General features: G+C 40.3%; 1 protein-coding gene across 1 annotated transcript in view; it reads left to right on the top strand.

The window, feature by feature from the left end:
• Nucleotides 1-660: 660 nt before the first annotated feature.
• GREM2 (gremlin 2, DAN family BMP antagonist) overlaps nt 661-27,151 on the top strand; it is a gene marked incomplete at both ends in the record, with an annotated part of 39,397 nt that continues 12,906 nt past the window's right edge. Inside the window, one exon of the mRNA XM_082302315.1 lies at nt 661-692. Within this exon, the coding sequence (XP_082158441.1) occupies nt 661-692 (32 nt within the window). The remainder of the gene's footprint in view (nt 693-27,151) is intronic.

Raw genomic sequence — 27,151 nt, 5'->3', positions numbered from 1 at the left:
GGTCACCATTAAAAATGTACATACTGGTATCATGCAAAGGTATCTCTGCAACTCCATTCTCCGTCTCAAATGCTTCAATCTGCCAAATTTGGATAAATACTGACTTTTAATGGCATCTAATGTACCAGCAGCTGCTTAGATGCTGCTTAATTCAACAGCATCAGTTAAATGCAGGTCATTGCATTAATTAAGAGTGCATCTATTATAACTCATAATTTTGTTCTCCCTAATTTTAATAAGAATTTTGCCAGCATGCTTACTGGAAATATTACAACATCTTCCTGCACTGAGAAAACCCACAGGACCTATTTATCTGGTTCAACTGTATATTGTTTAAACAGAGGGGTCATACTGAAACCAAAGGCTTGCCATTTTGCCCAGAAGACAAGTCTAAGATTTGCCTTAAGATCACAGCACATCTGCAGGAGGAAGAATACTTTTCCACGGGTCACTTAAGTCATCCTGAGCAAAAGAAATACCAACACCAAAGATGCACCAAGGAATGACAACCACAGCCGCTGAAAGTGAATAACCTGAGATCAGGACGAGAAGGCATCCTGATCCTATTTTCTGTGCATGCCAAGATTTGACGTGTAGTTAACCCAGCTGGGGCTAGGAGCCCAAACAGCGTAAGAAAAGCAAACTCAACTCAGGCAAAGAATGCTTTGTCCTACCTCAGATTTAGCCCTCAGGTGATCAGGCACTGCATGCTTTTAATTTTACCAGCTAGGGATATTTTTTGAAATGTTCAGAGAACAAACGTGTCTGAATATTGAGCATGACACAAAATGTCATGAATGCTTAAAGTTGCGAGTCCTTCAGCTCACGGAGGAAGATGCGAAGGGAAGGAGGGTGTTTTGTGAGACCCAGGGTGAGAATGTCCCGACATAAACAAAGGGCCCGGGATTGGACGTCGTCTTGGGGAAGGGGGGGGCGAAAGGGGGGAGCGGGAGGGTGTGAGGGGGAAAGAGCGGAGCTGGCTGTGCCCGCCAGGTTGGGAAGCCGGCGGGCGGCAGGGAGGAGCGGGGCCGCCGGGAGCGGAGCGCGTGGGGCGACCGAGGGGAGGCGGGCGGGAGGCGGCGGGCGGGCGGGCAGGCCGGTGTGAGCTGTTTGGCCACTGGAGCCAATCGAAAGCGGGGCCTTGATCCTCTCCTCGGGCAGTGGCTGCGCGGAGCCAGTGCCGCGCTCCCCGCAGCCGTCGGGACCGGCACAGCCGCCTCGCTGTCTCCGCGCACCGCTGGCCCCACCGAGCGCCTATGGGCATCTGCAGCCGGCGAGGGCTTCGCACCACCGCCACCGGCAGCAGCGGCAGAGGGCGGCGACCGCCACCCCGCTTCATCGCCCCTTGGGATCTATAGCCGGCGGACGGAGCGCGCTGCGGACCCTTCCCCGCCTCCGTGCAGGTATGGGGCGGCCGGGGAGCGCCCAGCGCCCTGACCCGGCACGGCTGCCCTTGCGGCCGGCTCGCTCCCTTCCTCCTTTTCCTCCCCTGCCCTCTTACCGCCCCTCCGGGGACAGGCGGCGGGGCCCGCGGGCGCGGTGGCGGTGACAGCGCGGGGACGCCCGCAGCGCCTCCGGCCGCCGGCAGCCCCGTCCCGCACCGCACCGCGCCCCTCCGCCGCCCGCCCGGCCCTGCCCGGCGCGGGGACCTCGGCGGGGCCGCCGCTCGCCTCGGGGGAGCGGCGCGTCCGAGACCCCGCCGCCCGCGGGGCGCTTGCAGGGGCACGGAGCGAAATCAGCGAGAGCGGCGCTGGGGTCTGGCTGCCTCGCTCCGAGCGCCCTGGGAAGTTACCTGGATGGCCAGGTCCCCCAGCGTTTGGAGCGTCGTGCGTCGCGTCCCCACGCTCCCGAAAAAGAAAGGCAAACCAGAAAAAAAAAAGAAATAGTTCGTGCTTGAAACCTGTGCCCCTTTGTACCTTTTTTTCTTTGCTTTGGGTTAATGATGGTTTGTGATTATGAAACCCCACGAGGGATCAGCTCCAAGAGCGAATAGCATTACTTTAAGTCATGACTTGGAAATACACGTGTGTATACATACACTCATATTTTAATACCTTGAACTTGGGGATTATATAGACCGATGTCTGTCTCAGAAGGAGCTCCTGATTGACTTTCTGCTAAAGTTAAGGAGATATTTGTGCTTCCACAGGTCTTGCAGAATTGGACGTACAGGTCTTATAAAAAATTGCAGTGGCATTTGGCTGAACAGCTCTTATTTTTAGCATGCTATTGTGAAAGTGGTTATATAACTTTTGGTGGATTTTTGAGGACAAAAAATTAACAGCTCATAAAAAGTTAAACCTCTTTTTTTTTTTTTTTTTTCTTTCTGAAAGAGGAGAAATAAACGGGATGAAATCTCAGTGAGTAGAGTCAGGTGAACTTCAGCCCAACGATAGAGATTCCCTGAGAAAAAACCCCAGGTTATGAATCCCACAGCTCTCTCAACAATCAAGAAGCAGCAGGTGCAAGACCAAGCAATGTCTTCTCAGAGCCCCAATTAGGAAGTTGGTTATCAGGCTGCTTCAAGGCTATTTCTTGCTAAACCAGGGTGAAATCAGCAATCACTTCAGTCTTGTCTTCCCACCCGTGCCAATACAATACAGGTGCTGTGTTTCCTTAGGGGATTAGATTGTTTCTTGATCTTCAAGAAGTACGCACAGCCTGAAATATTTGCTTATAATGCTTGATGTATTTTAATGCAGATGCTTCACTTGCAAAACTTGGTTCTTGCTTCTCAGGCTGGTCTTTCTTCATTACTTGAAAAAATTAAAGAAGAATTATACCCTAAGATTTAAAAAAATGGCTTCAAGAAAGTAACTGAGTGCATCAGCAGTGTGCCTTCGTTGAGAGCCAGGACATGAGGGTGCTGTGACGGTGTTCAGGCTCTGACCAACCTGTCTCTCACTTCTGTTGCATGGTCCTCATGAACTTCTGTCATCACTGAAGTGAAGTCCTATGTTCTAAACATTTGTGATTACTGTGCAGCTGAAAAGAGAGGACTGGTTTGGAAAATTTCTTTTGTAGGATGAGTGGGAAACCTAGCAAGTAGGATTTTGCCTTCTCACCTCTCTTGCAGCCTGCTGTTCGGGCAGAGCTCTTGTGTGTGGGGAGCAGGTGTGTCTGGTAGCAGCGAGTTTTGTTCAGTCTTCCATTGCAGTATGATAAGTAAGTGAAAGATGTGTCAATGAAAAGCATCAGTAAGACCTCTACAAGGGTGCCACAAAAATAAATGCTGTTAACCCAAGATTTTGAGCTGATTCGTTCAGCTGAAATATGTTCCATTTTTTATCTTTCAAATAGACTGTGCATGACTTTCAATGGGGAATAGAACAAATGTATGAAAAGTTGAAGAATTTAAGTGTGGAGATTTTTGTTTGTTTTCATAGTATCAGGTGAGGGTAAAAATTAATACCTGAAGTACCCACTGAACTGCATCAATAAATTGGAAAATGCTTGGTTTCAGTCACCATTTGTCAATTTCTGTGAAAGTGCAAAGCTGAGAGATCCAGATCATCTTTTGTAATAAATAGTCCTGTTTGAGTTTTGTTTAATAAATTTGGTAACTGGTTTAATTCTAACACTACTAAAAATCACATAATAATTCTAACCCAATAATCAGAAACTGGTAAATTCCGATTTGGAATTGGTACAGTGGTATTTACCAATTTCTGATCTTGAGTTAGAATTTTTTCAGTGAGCAGTTCCAAGTTACCGAGTAAGAATCAAATGGTTCAAGCTACTGTGCAGATTTACTGACATCTGAAGAGTATCTCCAAGAGTAGCCTTGTCCCTTCACTCACAGATGCTCTCGAGTGTAGTTGTGCATTTAAAGTGTTGTGGTTCGTGTCAGGAGTGGGCTTTTGATGCACATCTTCCAGTTTTTCCACCTACTGACCATCTCCATATACCTCATGGTGGCCCAGCTGGGATTCCTTTAAGATGAATATAAACTAAAAGATGTGCTGGAGTTGTTGCTGGGACCAGATCTAGCCTGAAATAAAACCCTGTAAGATACATACAGTGTCTTCTGTGCCTAGATGTTTTGCTGTGCCTGTCAGTTCCTTTTGGGCTGTGCTGCCTGCGACAGTAGACCTGGTCCATTTGCAGCATGCTATTACTGAGGTACCGCGCAGTCTGAAGCCAATACTAGCCATCTTTCCTGGGGGCATGGGCTACTCCTTGCTTCTTGCACCATGTATGTGTTACCAAGAAACTCCTGGCTCAGCTGGAGAGCACAGCCCTGCAACCAACTGAGGCTGTCCTGCTGAGATCTCTTCAGTTCAAAATTAAGATGGATAATGTTTTTTTTTTTCTAGTCTGGCATGTGAGAGCAGACTAGGTTTTGAGTGGGAGGTTTGGGTAGTGTAGCCTTGTGCTTGTCTGCTGGGTGTAGACACAGCATTTGCTTTTACAAAAGGACAGCTGGTGCTTCTTCGTGGTTGTTTGCCTGTCACTGGCCATAGCCCTTCTGCGTATAAAGGTCCATAAGGCTGTTTGTATTCCTCATTGCATTTGGGAGTGATGAGGAATGTTGGCTTGAAACTTTAAAACTGTTGTTTAGAAATGCTGTCCTGTGTTCCCTGGGTGCAGCATCATGGCTGACTGCATCTCCCACAGGGCACCAGAAGTACCGCTTGGGAGGAGGTTCCACCTGTGGGGGTAGTTCCTGGATTCCAGCACATGGTGAGAATCGTGCTCTGACCCTGGAGTCTAGTTGCCTCAGGCAGGGGGGGATGTTTGAGGGGAGATGTTTAGAAACATCCACTTAAAACTTCAAGCTTGATTAAAACATGTTAAACATTTTTTCTGCAGTTTTCGCTGTAAAGGGAAAAATTTCCATTCTCTGTATTTTTGGTGATTTGGCTGGCTTCTTAGTTTCATGTTTTTCTTTAGTTTCCTTCTTTTGGGAAAAATATTTTAAATTGAAAAATGATTCTGTTAATTATAAACAGTTATCTCTTCTATGAAAGCATTTGTTGCTTAAAAATATATTATTGGAGCAGTTAGGGATCAGATCCTTCTTTCACTTAGACACAGAAGACGGTTGTCATTGCTGCAGAAAGTAACCTTCTTACCAACTCCTCAGTTTTACGTACATTTTCGTTGGATGGTGATGGAAATGGTAGGGTTGCATGTGTATATAGCATGCTTGATACAAAGGTTCTTCTTGTCCTGAATCACTGTGACTGCTCCAAGACTGCTTTTAGATTTAGATTGCAGAAAATGTACTACTAAGCGGAACAATAGGAAGTGAAAAACAAGAGAGCGTTTCCTTCTCACATGACTTTATTTCTGTTGCTGGAAGTTGTGTACTCAAGTCTTATGCATAGTTTCTCTGTGGGATGAAGTACAGATTTTAACATGAGACATGATGATATGTCACTTGAAACCATGGTATTTCTTGTTTTCAATCCATTAAGCCTTTCATTATCAATTTTAAGAAGATTTTTGAAGCCTGTTTCAGAAAGGGAAGCAGACCATAAAAATCTGTCTCGCTCCAGGACATTAAAGCAGCAGGCAATCCATCTTTCAATATCTGGTGTGATACAATTATGGCAACTTCACTTGTAACCTGTCTTTCTCAAAAAGTCATCTTACAGCACCTACTTTTAACATTCTTTTTTTCTTCTGTGCTTAACCATACTTATCTATGACATTCTGAATATTTCGTTCTTTGTTGCTGTCCAAATAATATTTCTAAGAGTTATAATGGTGTATTTTAGATTAGTCATAAAAATAAGGGGGATTTACTAAGGTCAGTTTTTAATATAGACTGTGATGCCATATAGAATTAGTTATACTGTAAATGTGTGTTTTATATAAAAATATGCATCCTACTGCCTTTATTACAAGATTTTTAGGGAAAGAAAAAGGGTAAATTTATCTCTCATTCCCGACAATTTAAAAGTAATTGGTGTTTAGGAAGTGAGTATTTTAAAAAACCTAATTTGCAATGAAACTTGAGGAAATTAAAACTCTGATATATTCAAGTAGAGAAAGACTCATAAAGGTTTTGTTTCTGTCTTATTTTGTGTTAAGGAAGTGGGAGAAGTAAAGTATACTGTGAAAGGAAAATATATTATTTACCCTCCAAATTTCATTTTATTGAGTGTGATGGGCAGTGCACAAATACAACATCAGACTGTGGATTTAACACAATAAATCTTCAAAATTTCCTGAATTTTTAACATCTCTTAAAACTTGGAAACAACACTTGTACAGCTCATGCAGAACGCCTTGTTGACCTTGTGTTGTACAAACACTTACTGGAGTTGGAAAACTCTGTTGAGCTGGTCTAGATGTGAATTAGTTGCCCATCTCCGTTTACATGCAGTTTTGTTGTGGATTCCAGCCATGCCTCGTCTATCCTATTACCCTACTTAAGTGCTGTTATGATAATGCTAAAATAGACTGATATTATACAGTAGTGCTAACAAAAAAATAAGCAGCATTGTAAAAATTGACCATTTCTGGCATGAAATAGCAGGTTTTGTCCCTGGTGCAAATCTCAGACCTAATCTCATTTCCAGTGAGGCCAAAACACTAGCTTGGCTTGGAGTTAAGCGAGATCCTGCCCATAAATCTGGCCAGTCTCCATTGAGATAACATCTGGAAAGTTGTAATTTAAAAATATGTGGGAGAGCTTGGGATAGGGGTGTAAATAGTGGGTCAGAGCTTCTATCCAAAATGAAAACATCCAAAAGGAAGCTCTCAGATATCAGACATCCTTGCTCTAGGCATGTTTTTTGTTATGAACCATCTATCCTTTGTCTGTTCCTGTTCCGTCAACATAATTTGGAGCTCAGTGTCCTTTGTGAGGAGCGAGAGGAGGTTGACAGGCAAAGAAGATGGGAATATGTGAGTATGTTGCATGACTTAATGGATGCACCCAGTAAAGTCTGCTAATGAAGAGAGAGATGGCTATCGCTTGTATTTTGATTTAAGTTGTTCTCTGGCTGACACCTTTCGGATTACTACACACAATGGATTTATACTAAACATATTTGTTGACTTTGGTCTATGTTCTTCATTAATGATGTCCATGGAAACTTTGCACGATTCTTCAGTGAGAACAGCTTTTGCTGAGGTAGTCTGAAGCGTGACTACTTACAAACTGAAACAAATTCTAAGCATCTTGGATTCCGTGTAGGCAGGGGAAGATTGTTCATCTGTCTCTTTAATACTTATATCCTTACTGAAGCTGAGCCTTCAGTAAAGTAATAGCTTAGAACTTGTGGCTTCTTAATGGTAGCTGAAGCTGAAGATTCAAATGTCACAGAAACTGCTTATTAGGAATATTTATTGTTTTGTTCAAAAATCACAGCAGATACGTGAAAATAGCACCACTGTGTTCCATTTTTGATATATATAATGACCCTTTTTCTATAGAAACCCTGAAGCAAGCAAGACAAATGCACACAAATGGAAATTGAACTAGTTTATGTCACCTGAAGCTGTCTTGCTTTCAGGTTCCCAATGTCCCTTCAGTCACTTACATAAAGTTATTCAAATTTTTGGGTTTTTTTGAACTGTAAGACAAGTCTCACATTTGTCTACCGTACATTCCTCTCAAATGAAAAGAGGCTTCAAATACAAATTGTACTCTAATAGATCCCATTTTGTTTTCTTTATCTAATTTTTTTTAAAGTTGTCTGCACTTGGTATTCTTTATTCTCAAAGGAGCATTGCAAAAGTTCCTTCACAAACGACAGTCTACTATTTTCTGAATTCTAAATCTGAAATTCCGGTTGCATTTTCCTTCAATTCAGGTAGACTGCTTCCAACTAGAAAATATTTTTCTGTCGGTGTTTCAATAGCTGACTTTAAAAATATGATACATGCAAACGCTGTTTTGAGTACCTATCAGAATTTGCCAGTCTTCTCTTTATAAAAATAGCCATGTTTTTTTTCAGTACAAAAATATAATATTTTGTGGAACTTGTTTCTTTGGAAACAAGTTTATTGTGTTATTCCAAGTTGAGCCTCATTATTTTCTGGACATCTCTAAGGTTTCTTTAAAAGAAGCATATGATATTACAGGAAGAATGTTCCTCTTGTTTGCCAGAGAGCTGTACTATGTTTACTATAATAAGATTAAAGGAAATTTGAAAGTCAACGCTAGCTCAGTGGGAAACTGATAAACACACGTTGTACTTGAAGGAACACTCTGCCCAGTAGTCTTAGGAAATTTATCACTATTTATTTAGCAGCTCAGGCTCTCTCTGACAAACAGATTTGGTGTCCATTTAAAAGTACACGAGACACTAAAAAAACTTAACAATGTGGATGTGATTTGTGGAATCTGAACTGTTACCCTGGCATAGCCATCTCGTGTGGCTTAGGATTGGGAATCTCATAGCATAGTCTCTCAAAATAAGGAGTCTGTATCTTATGGATCCTGTTGCTTTCCAAAGACTGTGGTTTGATTCCTGGCACTTCTGGTTAGGTCAGCTATTACAGCCACAGTCATAAACAGCAATTTTCAGAATTTGAGCAAGCTAGACAAGGGTGTAGCTCCTTGGAAAAGTTATTCTGGAAGAGGTAAAACCAGCAATATCTCTGGATCCATATCTGGCATTGGCAGACTTTACTCTTGAGAAGCAATGGCTGTCCAGTCTCGTATTTACTAATGTTTGTTTATTTGTGCCTTGGCCAATGTTTCAACTAGAGAGTGAATTCTGGAGAAAGAAAAGGCCACAGGGATGACTTTTCGTTCCTAAGTACGAGTTAAGAGGTCATTTTTACAAGGTCACAAATGCTGCTTACAAATCAGTAAAACAGAATGAAGTAACTGTGCTGTGAAGTGCATGCAGGGAAGCTTTTTGGAAATATTGGGAGTAGAGGAGAATGTATAATCACACAGTGATACATAAGCTACTACTGTAAATGTCTTCATCACCTCCAAAATGGCACATCTCTTGCTAAAGTGGGCAGCTGCTCACTGTGTGCTTCTGAGCACCACAAAAAGCCAGTGGATTATTCCCACCATGTGTTGGTAATTAGTAGGAACTGCAGGATGAAGTCACTGTTGGTTATAGAAGCTACTGTGGTTAGCTGTTCATGCCGTGTGTGATAATACATCTATTTGATAAATAGGTGATTAGGGAAATTAGTTAATCTCCACACTCCTCTCAACTATGAAATTTCTTAGAAACAAGCCTAAAAAGCAAGGACCACTCTTTGTGTGAAATTTATGGATTTGTATGCTACCCATTAAGTCACCCCAAAATATTAATTCCTTTTCCTGGTGATGTAAGATATGAATGTGAGCTCCTAACCTGCTTGAGATATTAAAGTCTGATGTAATTTGTTCAAGCTGTGGAGGAATAATCTCTTTTCTCCTGCATTCTTCTCCCACCACAAATGGTCTTTAAAGGTCTGTGGAATCAGTGGAGATCACCTTTTCATGCCAGCTAAGTTACCGTTTTCATTAAAGGCCATGCGTTTCCATTATAACCATGACTGTAGTACAGTCCAGCATGCTGTTGAGTCTTTGAGACTTCCAGGAACCATGGGAATTTTTTTTCTGGTTTTAGGTGATCCGTTCAGGCTGTAGAATTGCAAATGCATGGGTGCACAGCCCATAGCAGGTGTTTCCTGCCTCATGGGAGACTGCTCTGTATCTAACTCTGCTGGCAGTCCAGGCTTCAGGCCACAGCCTGGGGTTCTTCTGCAGATCTGTCCTTGGCAAGTTCACCTGCAGATTGGAGAAATGTCTATCTTGCTTTGTCATTAGGTAAACCAGAGCATTGCCTGTTTTGGCTCTTCTGCTTAGCTTTGTCCACATAGATAGACAGACTGCAATCAGAGTGCTTGCAGTTTGCCCCATTATATACAAATTGTAACTCAAGGCTACGGCACATTGCCAGTTCATCTCCCCACTTGGACGCCAGCTTCATTTACTTATATAAATAACTGGATAGCAGTCAAACATTATTGAATTAAGCTGTTACTTTATCTGAATGTGTAAAATACAGAGAGTTTGAGATGCTGATGCCGTGCTTGTTGTTTGGGTTTTCTTCTTCCACACCGAAATTTAGATGTGTTTTTTAAGAACATTGAAACTTACTGGTCATTATATTTATCATGGGTTTATATTTATTGTCACTGTTTATAAAACCACCCCAAATTAGTTGTTTTTTATGGTTAAATCAAAATCTGCATGGTTAGGTTTATATTCCTTAAGAGAATCTTATTTTCTGTTATAAAAGTGAACTGCAATTTAAGATTCTTTGGTTATGAAGTGCTCCAAATTAGATTTTTTCACCAGTATATTTATTTTTCTTTTAAAACATTTGAACACTGACTTACTTTCCTGTGATTAAGGCTGATGCCCTAATTTTAGCAACACATATGCTTTGAACCTTCTAGATGCATGAAAACATATATAAGTTAGTCACACAGCAGTGCTGATTGAATTTTTTGGGTGAGAGTCATGCTTCAGGGGTTTTTTTAAGTCCTGTCTGCATACTAATGGTAAACCTTTCCTAAAGCTTCTGTGATGGCCTTTTAATTTCAGTTCATGACCAGTGTTTTTTAGGTGGCAGAATCTAATAATCTCTGAAGTCTGCGTCATGGTTTTAGCCTTGTCTGGATACTAAGCCCCACACAGCTGCTCGTGCACTTCCTTGCCTGGTGGGATTGGGAGAGAGACTTGGAGGAGTAAAAGTGAGAAAACTTGTGGGTTGAGATAAAGACAGTTTAATAGGGAAAGCAAAAGCTGAATACACAAGCAAAGCAAAACAGGGAATTAGTTCACTCCTTCCCAAATACAGGCAGATGTTCAGCCATCCCCAGGAAAGCAGAGCTTCACCATGTGCAGTGGTGACTTGGCAAGACAAATGCCATCGCTCCAAACAGCTCTCCTACCAGCTTTATATGCTGAGCATGTCACCATATGGTCTTAAATATCCCTTGTGTGAGGTGGGGTCACCTGTCATGGTTGTGTCCCCCCACTTCTTGTTTATCCCCAGCCTTCTTTCTAGCTGGATCAGGTCAGAAGCAGAAAAGGCCTTGATGCTGTGAAGCTGCTATTTGGCAATAGCTAAGATTTCCCTGTGTTATCAACACTGTCCTATCCAAAACAGCCCTATACCAGCTACTCTCAGGAAAATGATTAACTCTCCCTGCCAAAAGCATTACAAAGTGCTAGTGGTCCAGAGAGTATCCGTGTTTTGTTCTTCTGCTTACAGCTCTGCCCATGTGATATCACTTCAGCCTGGCATAGGTCTAAATTTATAGACTGGAAGGATCATCCTGCCCTTGGTCTGCTTCTGGCTGTTAGGCTGTGTCTTAATTCTGTTCCAGCCTTTCTTTGTGTCCTCTGGCATGTCTGAAATGGTATATAATCGATACATATGGGAAACTGGCTCAGAAACTGTGCTGTAAATATTGACATAAGTGTTGAAAACACTGTATATCCTCTGACTGATGAGGCTTGTAGGTGCAGACTCCGTGCATGATGTCTTAAAAACCCTTTTAGTACTGAGTGGCCTTAGTGGTCTAGGTAGACAGGCTTAGTTGCTAAGTGTGGAAAACCTTTGGATAAGATTGCTGTTTAAGAGACAACCCGGAGACCAGAATTCCCAAATCTTCTGAAATGATGTGGGCTAATGTGAGTAGTGAGACCCAGGAACAGTTTGCTCAGAGAAGCTGTGTGTGTCCTATCACTGCAATGTTGAAGACCAGGTTGGATGGGGTTTTGAGCAGCCTGGTCTAGTGGAATATGTCCTTGCCCATGGCAGGGGGATTGGACTGTCAGGTCTTTAAATTTCCCTTTTAACTCAGACCATTCTGTGATTGTATAATGCTGTCATTATTTGAACAGTACCTTATGGTTCACTTTATGAGCTATAAAAACTCTTATTGTCATTGAGCACTTTAAAAAAAGTATGAAAGGCTGAAGTGTTTCTCTTATTAACTGCTTATTGCAGTGTGATGCATGTGCATGTAAGCAAATATGAATAGTATCTACAAGAGGTAGTTATAACCTTTTGTGTAGATACAAAAAAATTAGATGTTTCGTTTTTCTGCAAGGCCTATAAGGATGTGAATTCTAATGCAGATTTACACACACTGGATTAAACTCCTTACACAGAGAAGGAGAACAATCTATTACTTCAAGACAATGCAAATATACTTTTATACTTACAAAACCTAATGCTTTTAACCATGCCTTCTATACAGTGAGAATTTCACCCCAGTGTGTATTGCTGTGCTATCTTCATTATTTAATGTTTCTAACCTGGGACATCCAAAATTTTAATTTATGGTTTGCACAAGACCATCGATACCTATAAAAAAAGTTTTACTGTAGTAAAAGAAAGAGGCAACAATTGTTAATTGTGCTTTCACTTTTCTCTTTTGAAGCAGCATATCTAAATCCAAGTACTATAAAGTAGGGAAGAGAGGATTTGCTTCTGATGAATTGAATTATTCCATGCATAGATTGTTCTTGGACATTTTAGTTATACCTTTTACTATGTGTGATGGTAGTTGTGAGTCAACATAATATTTAAATGGAAACTTTCAAAACAGCTTTGTACCTACTTAGTTTTTATGGCAAAACTTGTATAATTTAATTCTGAAATTATTCAATCACCTTTTCCTGAGTTGCATATATTACAAAGGTCAGAACTGATTTAAAATTTGAGTTAAAACTAGCTTAGGTGCTTTGAGACACATAGGAGTTAGCCTATCAGAGATATGTTCGCTAAAGGGTTGACATTAACACTTCTGGACTTCATTCTTAAGAGTCACCTTATTTATAGCAAGATAATTGCACTTTCAGCTCTACTTGCACAGAGTGGCAAAAGCATTCTTTAGCTAGCCTAAGTAATCTAAAATATATCTTATCTGGGAAACCTCAAAGTATCTATTTATTCAAGAAGTTAGGAAAATTTAAGGGATGTATACTTACAGCCTGGATTTCAGAATACACAACTGCTGCTTGCACATTTTAAGAGGACTGTTAATTTCTTTTAATTAAATAGAATGTTTTAAACATCATAAGCTAAATTTTCACAAAGTTTATAGGAGAGATATCATGCCATGCTAGAAATTTATATAAGAACTTGAAAAGTACATTCAAGAAGAAAATCATAACAGATTAATGCTTTTATGTAACTGGAAAAAAAAGAAAAATGCAAATAGTGACAGAAATGAAAAGTGACTTGAACTTTTCAGTGGTCTGAAGTTAAATTCCAGACTGTTTATGGCTTCACGGTGTGTGTGGGTTCAAGAAGTGTTTTGGGCTTTTTAAAGCAGCTTTAGGATTTTTTTTTATTATTCATTGCAAACTATTTTGCTCATACATTCACTTTTTTTAAAGTATTTTTACATGGAAATTTAACATGATTCCTAAGAAATACAAGATGCATCTTCAAGTAAGATATCTGGCTGTAAACTAACAATCTTTTAGGGTATAATCTTTTCCTAGGAGTGTATATATACAGCTTGCTGTTTTTAAGGCTTTTCATGAGAAGTCAAGTGGGATTTATTCCTTCATAGACTTCCTTGGTTAGCATATGTGAGGGAATTTCATGTCTAACCACTAGTAGATTTTATGTTGTGTAACCTTTACAGGTATTTGTTGCATGCTAACTCTTGACAGATAAAATTACTTATTCACTATTGACTTACCTTTGAAGGATGATTTACTTTGTCACTATCGAGTCATCTCCATGCTATGTTGAGACAGCAGTCTCTCTCCAGATCATCTTGTGGCAGGCAGCTATTGCCCTGATGCAGAGTTGTAGTTAGAGGTGTGCAGAAGGAATGTGCAGGAGAAAAGGGAGAAAGACAAATGCTGGTTGAATCTGCACTGAGGACAGCAGTCACTGGTGTCTGCAAGGAGAAAGGTTTCGCATTTATAGATTTTGCTTGCTGCTGTTCACAGGGCAGCTCTGCAGGGCATAGTAGGGGTGTGGGGAGGTGAAGGCTAAGTATTTAGCCATTTTTTCTTTCCCTCTTTTTGCTCAAAGGATTGCATTATTTTGCCACACTAAAAAGACCAGGAGTCCAGAACCACTGTGACATTGCTCCTCTGTCTCGGTCACCTTCTCATATCAGCTTACCCTTTACTTAAAATATGCCTGTTAGCCCAACCTTACATATATATATGACTCACAATAAAACCTTGATTCACGCATAAGTTAATGAAAGGAGCATTTTTCTTTTATTCTGGAAATTTCAGCACAATCTCTGAGTAACTTCAGAAGAACTTAAGAAGAATCTAAATGTATCTGGCCCCTGTGGCACTGATTAGTTATGTAGTAAAAGTAGCCTTTGCCTTCTTTCCTCCCACCTATTTTCACTATGCAGAAGACTGGCCTGTTAAGAAGGTCAAAGGAATTCTACAAATAACAATGCCTAGAGTGCTAGTTTGTGAACATGAAGCCCCAAACTATCTGTTGGGCAACTTCCCTTAAACCTTTTTCTTAGAGTGCTTAAGTTTTCCTCTGCCTAACATTACAAAGGCTAAGAATTTTGCATGATCCTTGCTCAGTCTGTAGAGCTGTGAAGATAGATTAGCCTGACAGTCTGAATTTAATAAATCTTGCAGAGAAGCAGGAGTCTAATAGCTAAGGTAAACTGCTTTGTGATCACCTGCCTCGGTGGCTTCCAAATGAAATAAAGTGCTCTGTAGACTGAGCTGCAAAGTATTATGAAGTCCAGGTTGTGGTTTTTCAAAGCACCTGTTTTGAATGTGAAACTGAGCAAACAAAATAATTCAGTAGAGACATCACTCTCAGTCCTAAGGACTGTTGAAGAACACAAAAATTAGATGTCCAGTATCAGGAATTCCAGAGGTAGGGTAGACACCAGCACTCTTTGTGCTGCCAATAGGGTGTTGGGGGATTAGGCTTAGTGCACATAAATCAGTGTGCCAAAGAGGGAAATTATTAAACTTCAGATAATGCTGAAGAAATGAGTGTTTGCAGAGCCCTGCATCTCATGAGTGGAGGCTTCTGCAGAAGTGTTCAGAAAAAAAAGGTGGAAGAAAGGTTATGCTGCAAGATGCTGCTTAATGCTCCCATTTTTGGATGTATCTATTGAGATTTTCACTCTGTAAGGAAAAAGGTGCAACTGCAGGCTGGGGAGACTATCACTATAAGAGTTGAATGCATAGGTTAAATTACACTCTGGAACTAAAGCTGATAAGATCCTTGGAGCTATAAGAAGATGTAATTAGTTCCACAGTACAGCTAGACACATTTTACCCCCTCCCCTCTACTGTCAAGCCCTCACATAAGGACTGGCCCCTGGTGCCAGTAGCCAGAATGTCACAGTTCGGAGCTGGTGAGCCTTTCAGGGTCTGTGGGATTTCCCAGATGCTTTTAACGATCACTGAACATGACTTTATTTCAAGATGAGGAAGTCCTCTATAACAACCAATTTTACAAGTCCAAAGTTCAGCTGGGAGCTGTGCACACAGAGGAATACAGATACTGAATTCTTCACTGATACTGTATTAGCCTTGCATGAGAAGAGATTAGGATCAGCCTTTCTTTGCTGAAATGATTTGCCTGGTACCGCCAACTGGCAGCAACTAGGTCCTTCCAGCCAGGAAACTACCAAACAAGACATTTGTGTTATGAAGCCAACAAGTAATGCAAACATTGTGGGAAAGTTACCATTAGCTTCAGAAAAACAGTTACGTGTCACCATTGCTGAAACTGGACCTCATGACTTCAGATGATTTGATACCTCTGCTTTCTTCAGCTGGTTTGGTATCTCTAACAACCAGGGGTGTAAATCAGTGGAGTATGGGCTGATTCCTGTTATATTTATATATTTATTGCTTTAGAATTGCGTGGCACTTGTGCCACAAAATACTCCTCGTTTCTTTACATTTTCTCCCTGCAAAATTTGTATTGCAGCTCTTTCTCCTTCTTCACTTACTTCTATATTTTACCCACAATGCTCTTCCATTAAGTTCTTACCTGATCCCTATACCTAAGGACATGGAAAGAAAGAACATTAGGAGATAATTATCTGTGGTGTGTTGGTACTAAATTATTGTGGGCTCAAACGTCTTAGAAAGGCATTTAGTGGGAGACTGAACCATTCTCAGATGTCATAAGTGAGCCTGCCAGGCAGCTTCACTGACTTGCATAAGCAAGAAAAATCAGAAAGCAGAAAGTTTGGGTTACCTCTGGCTTGCAGAATTTCGTTGGACTGGATGTTTTTAAAGAGAGGGAACTTGCCCAGTCTTACAGGTGCTTTGGGGGGATACCTTTTTAGCCATGTGTTATGGAATCTTTTAAAATACTAGTGTTCTTGTAAAGCCAAGGGCAGTTCTACCCTAGATTAAAACTAACTAGGCTAGATTTATTTGGTATGTCACACTAGGCAAGAAACATTAATCTTTGGAATTTTCTTTTCCCTTGTCCATTTTTTTCCTCTTTATAGCTAGATGAAAAAATTAATTAAAATTATAGTACCATTTTAAATATTAAAAATACCTAAAGAAGTAGCATGGTATTAAGTGCAAATGAAAAATAATTTGTATTGGAATTGCAAGATATTCTAAGAACGTAAATGTTGTCAATCTGTTGTTTTAAATTACTTCCTGGTAAACATTTTTTGGTGTCATTTTTATTCTTTCTTTTTCCATCCATCAGCTGTCAAAATAACTTATCTGTAAGCATTTGCTGTCTACTTAAAACTGATAAAGTATTTTTAATGGCAGTACGTTTTTGTGCTGCCTGAAATGTGTCAAATATCAGCAAGTCTACCTGAAGACAGATCACTGCCTGGCCTAAATGACTGTATATTTTAAACCTCAAGGATTTTGTACTGATATTTCCACAGAGTAAAATTATTGTCTGTATTGAACTAAAATATTAGTTTTTCTATTCGCTTTGATGAAGTCAGTATTTGTAAGATAAAGCCTCTAAAATATTTTTAAATACATATTTTCAGAGAATCTACCCATCTGCTGTATTTTCTTTTCCTGAGCTTATGGAACACAGTGGGCAGGTGGGGAAATTTTTGTTGTTAGGAAGCATTGCAGTATTGCCTAGTGCATGAAACATTGCTGGTTCTTCTCATCCTCTGCTGTACTGATCTGTTAAAGGATTCTGTCTTGTATTTCACTTCCCATTTGTTTCAATCCTGCAGTAATTCCATGGCAATGAGTGATGTACTTTTTATTAGACTGTGAACATGTGTATATCCACTTGATCATTACTTTCCATTGGGTTACAAGAGAGTGTAAATGTAGCATTGGTTTAAAAAATGCACCTCCACAACTGGCTTCTCTCAGAAATAGCAGTGTATTGATTACTAAATAACAGTAAATAATAAGAACATAATATTAAAGAAATAACTAATGTTGGTGTTGTGGGTTGCTCTTAGGTGAATGTCTTTCCTGGCTTTTAGGAAACCATGCACTGCAATGTCACCCCACCTGTTTAAAGTAATCAGAAATATTAGACTGTATCTAGGTAAGGAAGCAGTTCCTCATAGGAAAATGTTGAGGAGATGCCTTTCCTTTCTGTATTAATTTTAGGCAACTAGCAACACTTAAGTAAATCGAATTTCAAAACTTGTATCAGTTTTGGAAGGATAAAAAAGGGAGATGGGAAACTTGAATTCTATTCCAGTGTGTGTTCAGTTTCTGTTTGAGGGCAATTTCATTATCTTATTTGTTGTGCTCTGTGGGAAAGGGAGTGTTGGACAGTGGGTACAGCTTCACAGAGCACTGCTGTGCTTGTAGGACAAATACCACAGCTTTATGATAACAGCTGTTGACAAACTATTCCACACCTGTTAATTACAGGTATTACAAATAGAGAGGAATTTGGGTGTTTGCTGTCATGAGGACATTAACAGATGTTTTCTTCTGTGCTAACCTCTGCAGTTGGCCTCAGATCTTTGAGGACGTGGTTTTTTGTAGGCCTGGTTGTCATCCTGAGACCTCTGGGTGAGAAGCCACTCAGCTGTCCCATTCAGTTGCTGACTATGGAATTTGGCAGCTCCATCAGCTGGTGCCGCAGCAGCAGTGCCATTGCAAACCTTCTAGTTCAATGCATCTGTTGCTAGCTCTGAAAGGACTGTGGGGAAGAAGTGTGCATGGCACCATATTTCCATCTTCCCATTTACCCACTCTGGCTAATTAAGCAGTTTTGACTCCTCTGTCTTGAAATCGGTCTTCAAAGAATGTTTAAAACTGTGCCTAAATTAGCCTTATGTGGAAAATGGTGTCTGTGTGTTTTATGCACTATTTCCTAAATATGTTTTAGGAAACCTGATTTATTTTCTAATGCTTTATAAATTACATTCATCTTCTTCAAAAAAATAAACAAGGCAATGTTTCCTCTAAATAACTGAAATTTTGGAAAAGCCCAGACATTCTTCAAAATTTTGAGTCTTGACCTCTTTTGCCGACAGAGGAGCATTGCACAGAAGTTACGTATTCTGCCTGCAGCAAAAGAAGTCAAACTGAGTCTTTAATTCTGAAACCATCTGATAATATCTGTGTTATAAACCTGGTAGGTTCACATTTAGCAGATTGCAGTGTGCTAAACATCAGGCTGGCTTTGAGTAGTGATAGGTGACCCCATAGCAAAAAGAATGATGATTTATTTCTGTGATAGCTAGCACAAAAACCTAAAAGCTTAGGAAGATGAGAGCAGAGATGACAAAACTAGTCAAAAAAACCCCCAAACCTATTAAAAAGATGGTTCTTTGGTGGATAATGATTGCTTTATATAATATATATACATATATATATGTCTATTTACTTAAAAGGGAATTAAAGGAACTTTGAGAAGTCATCTGGTGGTTCTCCTGCTTGTTAGGATCCATTTCATCTAACATAATTCATGGCAGATGTGATTTTTTTTTCCTTTTGTGTCACTTTTTCCTTAATAATTCTGATGATGAGTCTACAAACCGGCAAATCAATTCCAATGCCTCACTATCTGTATCATGGTGCTTGCTAATTGGAATATTGTCTGAAGACTTATTTGCTAACATTACTGCATTTGAATCCATGAAGAGTAAAAATGTATCATTTCACTCTTTGCTATTGCCTTTTGTGCATTTAAAGGCTATTAACATCACTCCTCTGGACTTCGCTTCTTCATATTAAAGATCACTGATTCCTGCAATCTGGCCACATTGAGTTGGTTTCTGTTTATATAAATGTTCTTACCTTTCTTCCTTGGCACCTCTCGAGAAGACTGCATGGCTTTCCTGAAGCATGGTGCCCAGAACTGGTTCATAAGCTACTACTTTCCATTCTGTATTTATGCACCCATGTTTTCAGGGCCAAAAGTAGACTCTTGATTTATCCTTAACATCCTTAAGTGAAGTGTGGTGGTTATAGATCTGAGATTAACATATAAATTGCATTAGCTTCTGCTTTTGAATTTTTGTCTAAATTCCCAGGTGCAGAGGAGTCTCTTGTCTACTGTGGAACATGTTGGGACTGATGTGTTACTGTGATGACCATTGTGAGAGACAGCAGTGCACACTGAAACAATATAAAACTGGGGGAGTCTGTGTAAGTTGAAAAAGCTGTCAGTGAAGTACAGAGCCTACAGCTTCCTTTAAGAAGAATAAATATTACTTTGCAATTGATTAAAAATGAGAGCTGTACATCTTAGATGGCAGGCACCTTTCCCTGTTTAAATGCCAGCTGATCCAAACTTCAAACTTATTCAACTGCCATACAATTTCTATCTCCTAATTTTAGTTACAAGCAGGTAGAGGGTGTGTTCCCTGGTGCTTATGACTTGCTGGTGTGCAGGGTATGTTGTCACACTTTTCTTCTAAGGTCTGGTAACTTTGACAGGGTTTTGGGCCTGAATGCAGGAAGCCAATTAAGTGTTTGCTTAAGTTCTACAGCGTTAGTTTAAAACTGCCCTGTCTTAATCAGAGTCCTAATTACTAAAATGCTCCCATACCTGCATGAGAGCTTAGTCCTATCTGTTGACTATTAATTGTATTACATTTATTCTTGCATAAAAGCAGCTGTAGTTAAATGGAAGGCCTTAGCCCACATGGTTCTCAGAATCACCCAGTCTTTTGGAGAGTGAAGGTGCCTTTGATCAGTAACAAGGGAGAAGCTTAATGAACAGATTCTGTGCATAAGGCCTGTTCCCTTTGGCTGGTCACTGTGGTCTGTACCCTTTGGCTGGGTGGCAGACGTACAAGCTGGTGCTCCTTGGCATTGAAGCTGTCACCTGAGAAACAGTATGGGACCAAAAGAACAGACTGTTTCAGCCTTCTGCTGAATGAATGCTCCTGAATGTTTACCTTGTGTTTTTCTTATTCAGGTATTAGCAGCATCACTCCATTTCTTACTGTGTCATGTGAATGCACAACTTACGCTTTTGCCTGAGGAGAGCAAAAATCCATGTGAATTCAACAGCAGAACAAGTGACCAACTCTTTTTACAGCTCTAGTGCTCTGTTCTGAAAGGGAGGTTGGACAAATATTTGTATTCAAAATGTATTATAACTTCTGTGAGATTTTTTTTCAAGCTATAAGCGCACAGATTGGTTTTTTCTCATAAGTATTCTGGCATGTCTGTTACCTGGAAAGAGAAGGGGAAAAGTGTTTCTTCCAACTTCTTTTTCCAAACCACACTACTTGTTTGTTTGTTTGTCCTTAATTCAGTTTTGTTTAACTTTGCATTGCACTAATTGCATGGGTACATCGCATCTTCACACAAAGATAGAGCCACCTTGCCACCATCTTCCAGGCTGGATTCTGGATCAGGTATGGAGAATCCAGCAAGCATAAATTTTAGGATGGGGAGGGTGATAATGGAGACAGAGAAGCAGAAGGCATCAGTGTTTCATATATTATGTAGATCATTTCTTTGCAGTGCAACCAGTGGTTGTGTTTAATCACTTAAAACCCTGATGTCTTGGCAGTAGAAACCTTTGCACTTAAAAGGCAAGACACTCCAAAGTCAAGACAGTAGGATGGAGAAGTTTGAGTACATTTTCATGCTTTTTTCCCTTGTTTAATATTTAGTTTTGCGCTACAGTTGCAGAGCACATTTTCAAGATAAGATAAAAGATCCTCTTTTTAAGTACCCCATATCCATTGAGGACTTGAGATAAACGCTGCATACCTCTTTTGGAAATCTAGTCATAAGTCAGAGCTGTAGTGTTTAAGACACTTGCCATAATCAAGTTCTTGAGTCTTCATAGCAGAATGAGGTTCTGATGGAGAGCTGGCTGCCCTAGCACATATGCCTGTTCAGATATGCCACATCTCTCACCTGGCTTCCAGTGGCCACTGTAGAGGAGTATGCATCTCTCACAGGGTCTGTCTTGGATGTGTTGGCCTAAACAAACATCTTTGTGGTGCTCTCGGTCATCTGAAATGGTACTACTCATCACATTCTATTCTATTATTATTATTATTATTAATATTATTATTATTATTATTATTAGTCCTTCTCACTGCTGTGGTACAGACTGTACTACTGACATCAAGCCATTTAGATATAAGGACCATGCATCTCTTATAGGAAGCCAAAGCATGCAGTTTCATCTGTCAACGCCGCCTTTATCAGCCACACCCTCCCAGTTACATTAGCCTCCTCCGCCCTGAAACAGGTAAGTTGGGTGACAGCTTTCCCAGGCCCCAGTCTGGAAGGAGTATCAGGGTGTGGTGTGGCCACTGGTTGGAGGCAGCATGCCTGTAGGCTGGCACTGGGAAGGTAGAGCAGCCCAGCACTGGCACAGGAGTCCAGCAGCACCACTGATCCTGCTGGCAAAACAGAAAAAACCAACCCTTTTTGGCTGGATCAGCAAACTTGTCGTGCTGACTTTGTGGCTGCACACATGCCTGTGTCCTGTGGGGGGGAAGGCGAGATCAGGAGCAGAGTGACAGTGGCTCACAGTCTAAAGGACTCAAACTGGGTCCTCAATCCTGGACTGGGTGACAGCATAAGATGATTTAAGCTTTATCTCAGAAGGGCATGGTTTGCAATCAGAAATATATCCAGCTGACATTAATTGCTGTTTTGGTTATTTCCCAAGGTCAGATGCAGGATTTTCTATGTGCCATTATTCCTGAAAAGGGAGTTGTCCTGTCCTAAAATCACTACATATAATGGGAATATGTGTTTGAACAAATATGCTGCAGTATTCTAATTGGAATGTGAAACTGAGGGAAAAAGGCATAGGTTTTAATTGGTTTTGTCTGTGGTTAGTTTCATTTGGACTCAAAAATCTAGAATAATTGACCTTCTTAATTTGTAAGGGAAGATGATATAATTCAAGGAGCTTAAATCAAGACTTCACCCTCCATACCTCAAAACCTAATGACATCAAAACAATGTTGGATATGGTACTGTAGTTCCCTTCAGGTCCAGGAATTTTGTGTTTATTCTCTACGTAATAACCCAGCTTTAACTGTAAAATATGGGAAATGCCTATTTGTGCTTTCCATTTTCTCACTAACCTTTTCTGCAATTTTTAGAGTTTTTTGGATTTTTTTTTACAACGGGAGGGGAATGTGTGTCAAAATACCTCCAGTGTGTACTGAAACCATGAGCTTACATTCATAAACAGGGAAGATGTTGTTGAAAGGCTTGTTACAAGAAAGGTAAGTAGCGTCCCCCACTGGCTGGATTTTTGGATGACTAGTAGCAAGCAGTTTATGCTGCTCATCTTCCACTCAGTGGTGACTGTATGTGAAACACACATCACAAAACAGGGCTGTTGGGGAGCTGCTGAGAGGTTCCCAAACTTTATCTGCCTTCTGTATGAATGGCAGAAGACATCATCACCACCTACCCAGCTGTACATCCGGGCATCCTACAGGAGCACTAGCATATGGACACATAAGCAATGTCACAGTCTAAGATGAAAATGGAGGCTTTGTAGGTGTGGGAACAGGTGTTTTCTGGATTTCTCACATTGATTCAAGTGATACGTATGTCTCCATCACCTATTTCTAATGTGTCTCTAAATCTCTTGTTTCTCTTAGATGCTTTGCCATGGATTTGGCAAGCAGCTTTGAACAAATAATATTTTGGTTTTTATGGGGGGTGGAGAATAGTCATAGAGAGGACCTTGTTAAAACTATAGTAGCTAGAGGAGCTCTTTAGGTCTTCTATACAGTTATGCTGTAAATCCACTCAATAGCTTGCATTCTTAAGTCTGTTTCAATTAATTCAGAATCACCTCTCTTCCTTTTCTGTTCAAGTCTGCAGTGCCATTGCACATTCTGCTTAAACCATACAGTTTAATGATTTAATTCTCAGCCCTTTTTTACTTTTTTTTTTTTTTTTAGGTAAACTTAAGAGTCCTCCCCTTCACGGTTATAATAAAGATGTAGATACAGAAGTGTGCACTTGCTTTCATGTAGCTTTTTGTGTCATTTATGTTGTAAAACAAAGTGTTTTATTTTGAGGGTGGGAAACAAGAAAAAAACCCCACAAATGTCCCTGTGTTTTTAATAAGCAGAGTTTTGCCAAGTAGCAATTAGTACTCTCCAGTTTTTGTGCTAATTAAGAGCTTCTTAGGATCCTCTAAGAAGAAGGGGTTTTGGCAAATTAACAGATTTTCAGACAGGTGAGTTGCTTTTAGCTTGACCTTTGCTAGGTGCATTTTTTATTGTGTTTTCCTAATTACTGTTCTGTTGCTCTGACATTCACCATGTTCTTACACTGCCCAAATCACTGATCTGATATGTATGAAGCTTCTCTGTAATTTTGTGCTGGAGAAAAATTATGGAAGCTGAAATAATAACTAAAAGCAAAAGCTGTTGTTCTGAAATTAAGTAAGGGAAGAGAGGAAGCATAGTCTTGCTTTCCTAAGCCAAATTCTTTACTGATCCTCCTTTCAAAATACAAGCGTAGAAAGTCCCATGGGGCTGTGGTTATCACTGACCCATTGAGGACCATCATACTACAGGAATTGTGGTAAGTTCAGTTGAAACTTTTTTTTGTCTCTTCACACAGTGGGAATAAAAGTTTTCAGAAGTATTGATCAAAACTTTTTTTCAAAAATGCTTTCTCAAAGGAAGAGGTAGAGACATTTTCGGACTGAAAGCACCTGAAGGCCCTAGTTCAAATTGAAATGCATTTTAGGACTTTCCCATTACTGAGACAAAAACACGTTTCATCTTAACTCTCTGAAATGGCTTCTTGGCTTTTGAGGATTTATTAATTTCACATTGAAAGTATCTTAAAACCAGTTTTTGCTCACTTCACCTCCTTTTTGAAAAGAAAAATAAGGGAAAATTCAGAATCTAATAATTTAGCTGATTTTAAGTGGAGACATAGGCCAATGTTAATATTTCCTCCAGTATCGAGATGAGGCTTTCAATATGTCTAGTTCTCAGTGTCAGAATATATTTTCCCTCATTCCTTATTTTAGATTCCTGTCCTCCTAATTCCATATTACACATAACTTCTTTAAAAAGTCTCGTGTTTAGCCAAGACATAGGAAAAAAATTAGAAGAGTCTAGTTCATGCGTACGTAATGGTTTTTGTACTTTTGGTCTAAGTCATTCATAAATGAATATATGAGCTGTGTGATCACTCATTAGGAACCAGAACAAACCTATGGATCAGAGCATTTTCTTTGGGATGATCTTATGTGGCTGTAATCAGCTACAGTGAGACTTAGGTAGTGGCGCAGATGGCATTTGGTTGCTGAGCCGTTACAAGTACTTTGATCTGTTCGAACAAAACCTTCATCTGATCAAACTCCCTTGCTGCTTCAGTACGATATACATGATTGCTTGAACCAGCTCTAAGTGGTTAGGATTAGTAAAATGGTCTAAACTGTAATGCTTATGTTCTCTGACTACTTTGTAATAAGAGAAAAGAAACCAAAGCAAACCGTGAACGGGCAATCTTCCTGATCACTTGTTCCCCCTCTTCCCAATCAGTCTTGCATTTACTGGTCACATGTTAGCCAGGATCTTCCATTGTAGTCATGTCAGAAGGGAAGCTCTTTACCACTTCACTTGGACCATTCATTCCTCTGAATCCAATTAAGCACTGGCATGCAGTGGGGTCTTGTATCTTTGTCCTTCTGTGTAATAACATGAGGTCACCCAAGATTACCAGAAGTGTCATCTCTCTTCTCTAGATCCAAGGAGGAGCTGCCTGAGGTAGATCTGGGGAAGAGTCCTTGAATAGACTTGGAAGAGAAATGGAGTTTGCAATCTCACACTGAAATTTATAGCAAGATGTTGGCTCTTTCCAAGATACTTTCCTGACCTTTCTGAGATTAGCTTTCTGAAAGAGCCAAAGAGAAGAATCTTTAGATTTCCTTTTACTTACTGCCTACTTCTACCAAGCTTGAAAGCGTCAGTAATGGAAAAACACTCAAACCTTAACTTTGGTGACACAGTTTGAATGGCTTGTGGCCAAACACTGTAAAAAAACCAAGGTCAGAATAAGTTAATAAAGAGCCTCCAGGTGCAGTTTATCTTCTGCTTGTGTTTGAGTAAAGAAGGTCCCCAGTTACTAAGAGCCAAAAAAATAACCCCTCAGCCAGGAAGTCATCAAGTTGGAATCCTTCCACTCTGATGCTGCAAAATTACAAATGCAGCTGAGGTTACAAGGATAGAAGTGGTCCTGAAACTGTCTACAGAAGGGGAGCTCTGGCACTTTTCTGTGGATGTGCAAGCAGAAGGGGTTGGTGATTGCCCCTGCCAGCTTTCTCCTTTCCTCTTTTGTCATAGGGGAAGATCTTCCCTGCCATTATTAAAAAGTGCTTGAACTCATTCCACCCCACAGGGCACCTATATGATGGCTGATTTCTTGTCACTTTTTTTGCTGGGTTTTAAAACTGGATCTGCCCAGATGACTCAGAAGGCTGAACTTTCAAATCCAGCTCTGTTCATCTGTTTATCATGCATCACTCCATTTCCCAAGTTCTGTGTTTGACTGACAGTTCTGAGACTTCATCCAGCTTCTAAATTTCAGTCATTGTCAAAACTGGTGAGTGTAGGTCTTGCCTTCCAAATAGTGAGGATTTACTTCATTAACTCCATTACTAGTTTTGCCTCTGTTTTCTAGTCCAGTGGCACACTACTGTTCTGTGAAGGGAGTCTGAAGAAATCAGCTTGTGTGTGTTTTTAATTACATGTTTGTTCAGCCCTCTGAGGATGTCAGGAGCTGTGAACAGCAAATGCCAAGTGATTGCCAGGAAGAAAGCTGCTGACTGCAGTCCATCATAGACAGAACCTTTCTGTGTATCTGCCACTGCCTTGCCATGCACATACCAATGATATCTGATTTTGATTATAGTCTCTCCTCTGATGATAGTGCTGTCTCGGGTTCTCCTGGACACAAAGTCTTGGTCAAGTGAAAACATAAGCAATGGTGTAGTCAAGGACAAAGTCAGTCAGTCTCCCCCAGATTCCAGTCTATTGACTTTTCTTTCTTCCTCATTTGGAGTGAACTCAGAGGCTAACGATCTCCCTTTAAATGAGCATAACTTGCTGTATTATGTTAGTCTAGACAAAGGAAATCAAATTAATTAGCAGAAAGACTGCAAATGTGCTGTGGAGGAGGACCTGTCATTAGAGTACCTCATCCAGGCTCCTGTGGCTTGCTGTGTATTCAGAATAATAGCTCTGGTCTTTCTCTCAGCAGAAGAGAAATAGAATAATACTAGGCTTCAATTAGAGACAGAACTATAATTCAGTCATGGGCAAGGAGAGGGGGAGGTGAGTAGGAAGACGGCTGCTCTGCAAAGCCTAAGTCATAAAACATAAAGTCCTGGTTTACACATGGCAACAGATCCTTTTATGATTGAATTACAGCCTTCATATTCAATAGTGGGTCAAGTCTGTAAACCAGAATACAGACAGAGCAAATATTTACATTCTGTGTGTAATGACAGAGGGAGAATCACTGATCTGAGCATGAATCAAAGCCACAAGAACATAGATGTGGGACAGCCACGTGTTACCAGCAGTGTGAAGTGGGAGGGATGGAGTAAATTTCCAGTATTTGGATGTTAAATTTCCTACAAATCATCCTGCAGCATTTTAACTGAAAATTTGTCTTTTAGTTGTGACACACACTGCCAGTTAACAGTGCAAAAATGGCAGTTTGCCCATTCATTCTGTGTGCTGTAGGTTTCCTGATATTTCTAGAAAGTTATTTTGAAGTGTTTAGGTATTTAGCATTTTATGTTGATAGTGTATATAT

The sequence above is a fragment of the Coloeus monedula genome (genome assembly GCF_965178545.1).
Source record: "Coloeus monedula genome assembly, chromosome: 2".
Classification (NCBI taxonomy): Eukaryota; Metazoa; Chordata; class Aves; order Passeriformes; family Corvidae; genus Coloeus; species Coloeus monedula.
The sequence above is the reverse complement of the archived record's forward strand: the minus strand, read 5'-3'. Positions and strand labels throughout refer to the sequence as shown.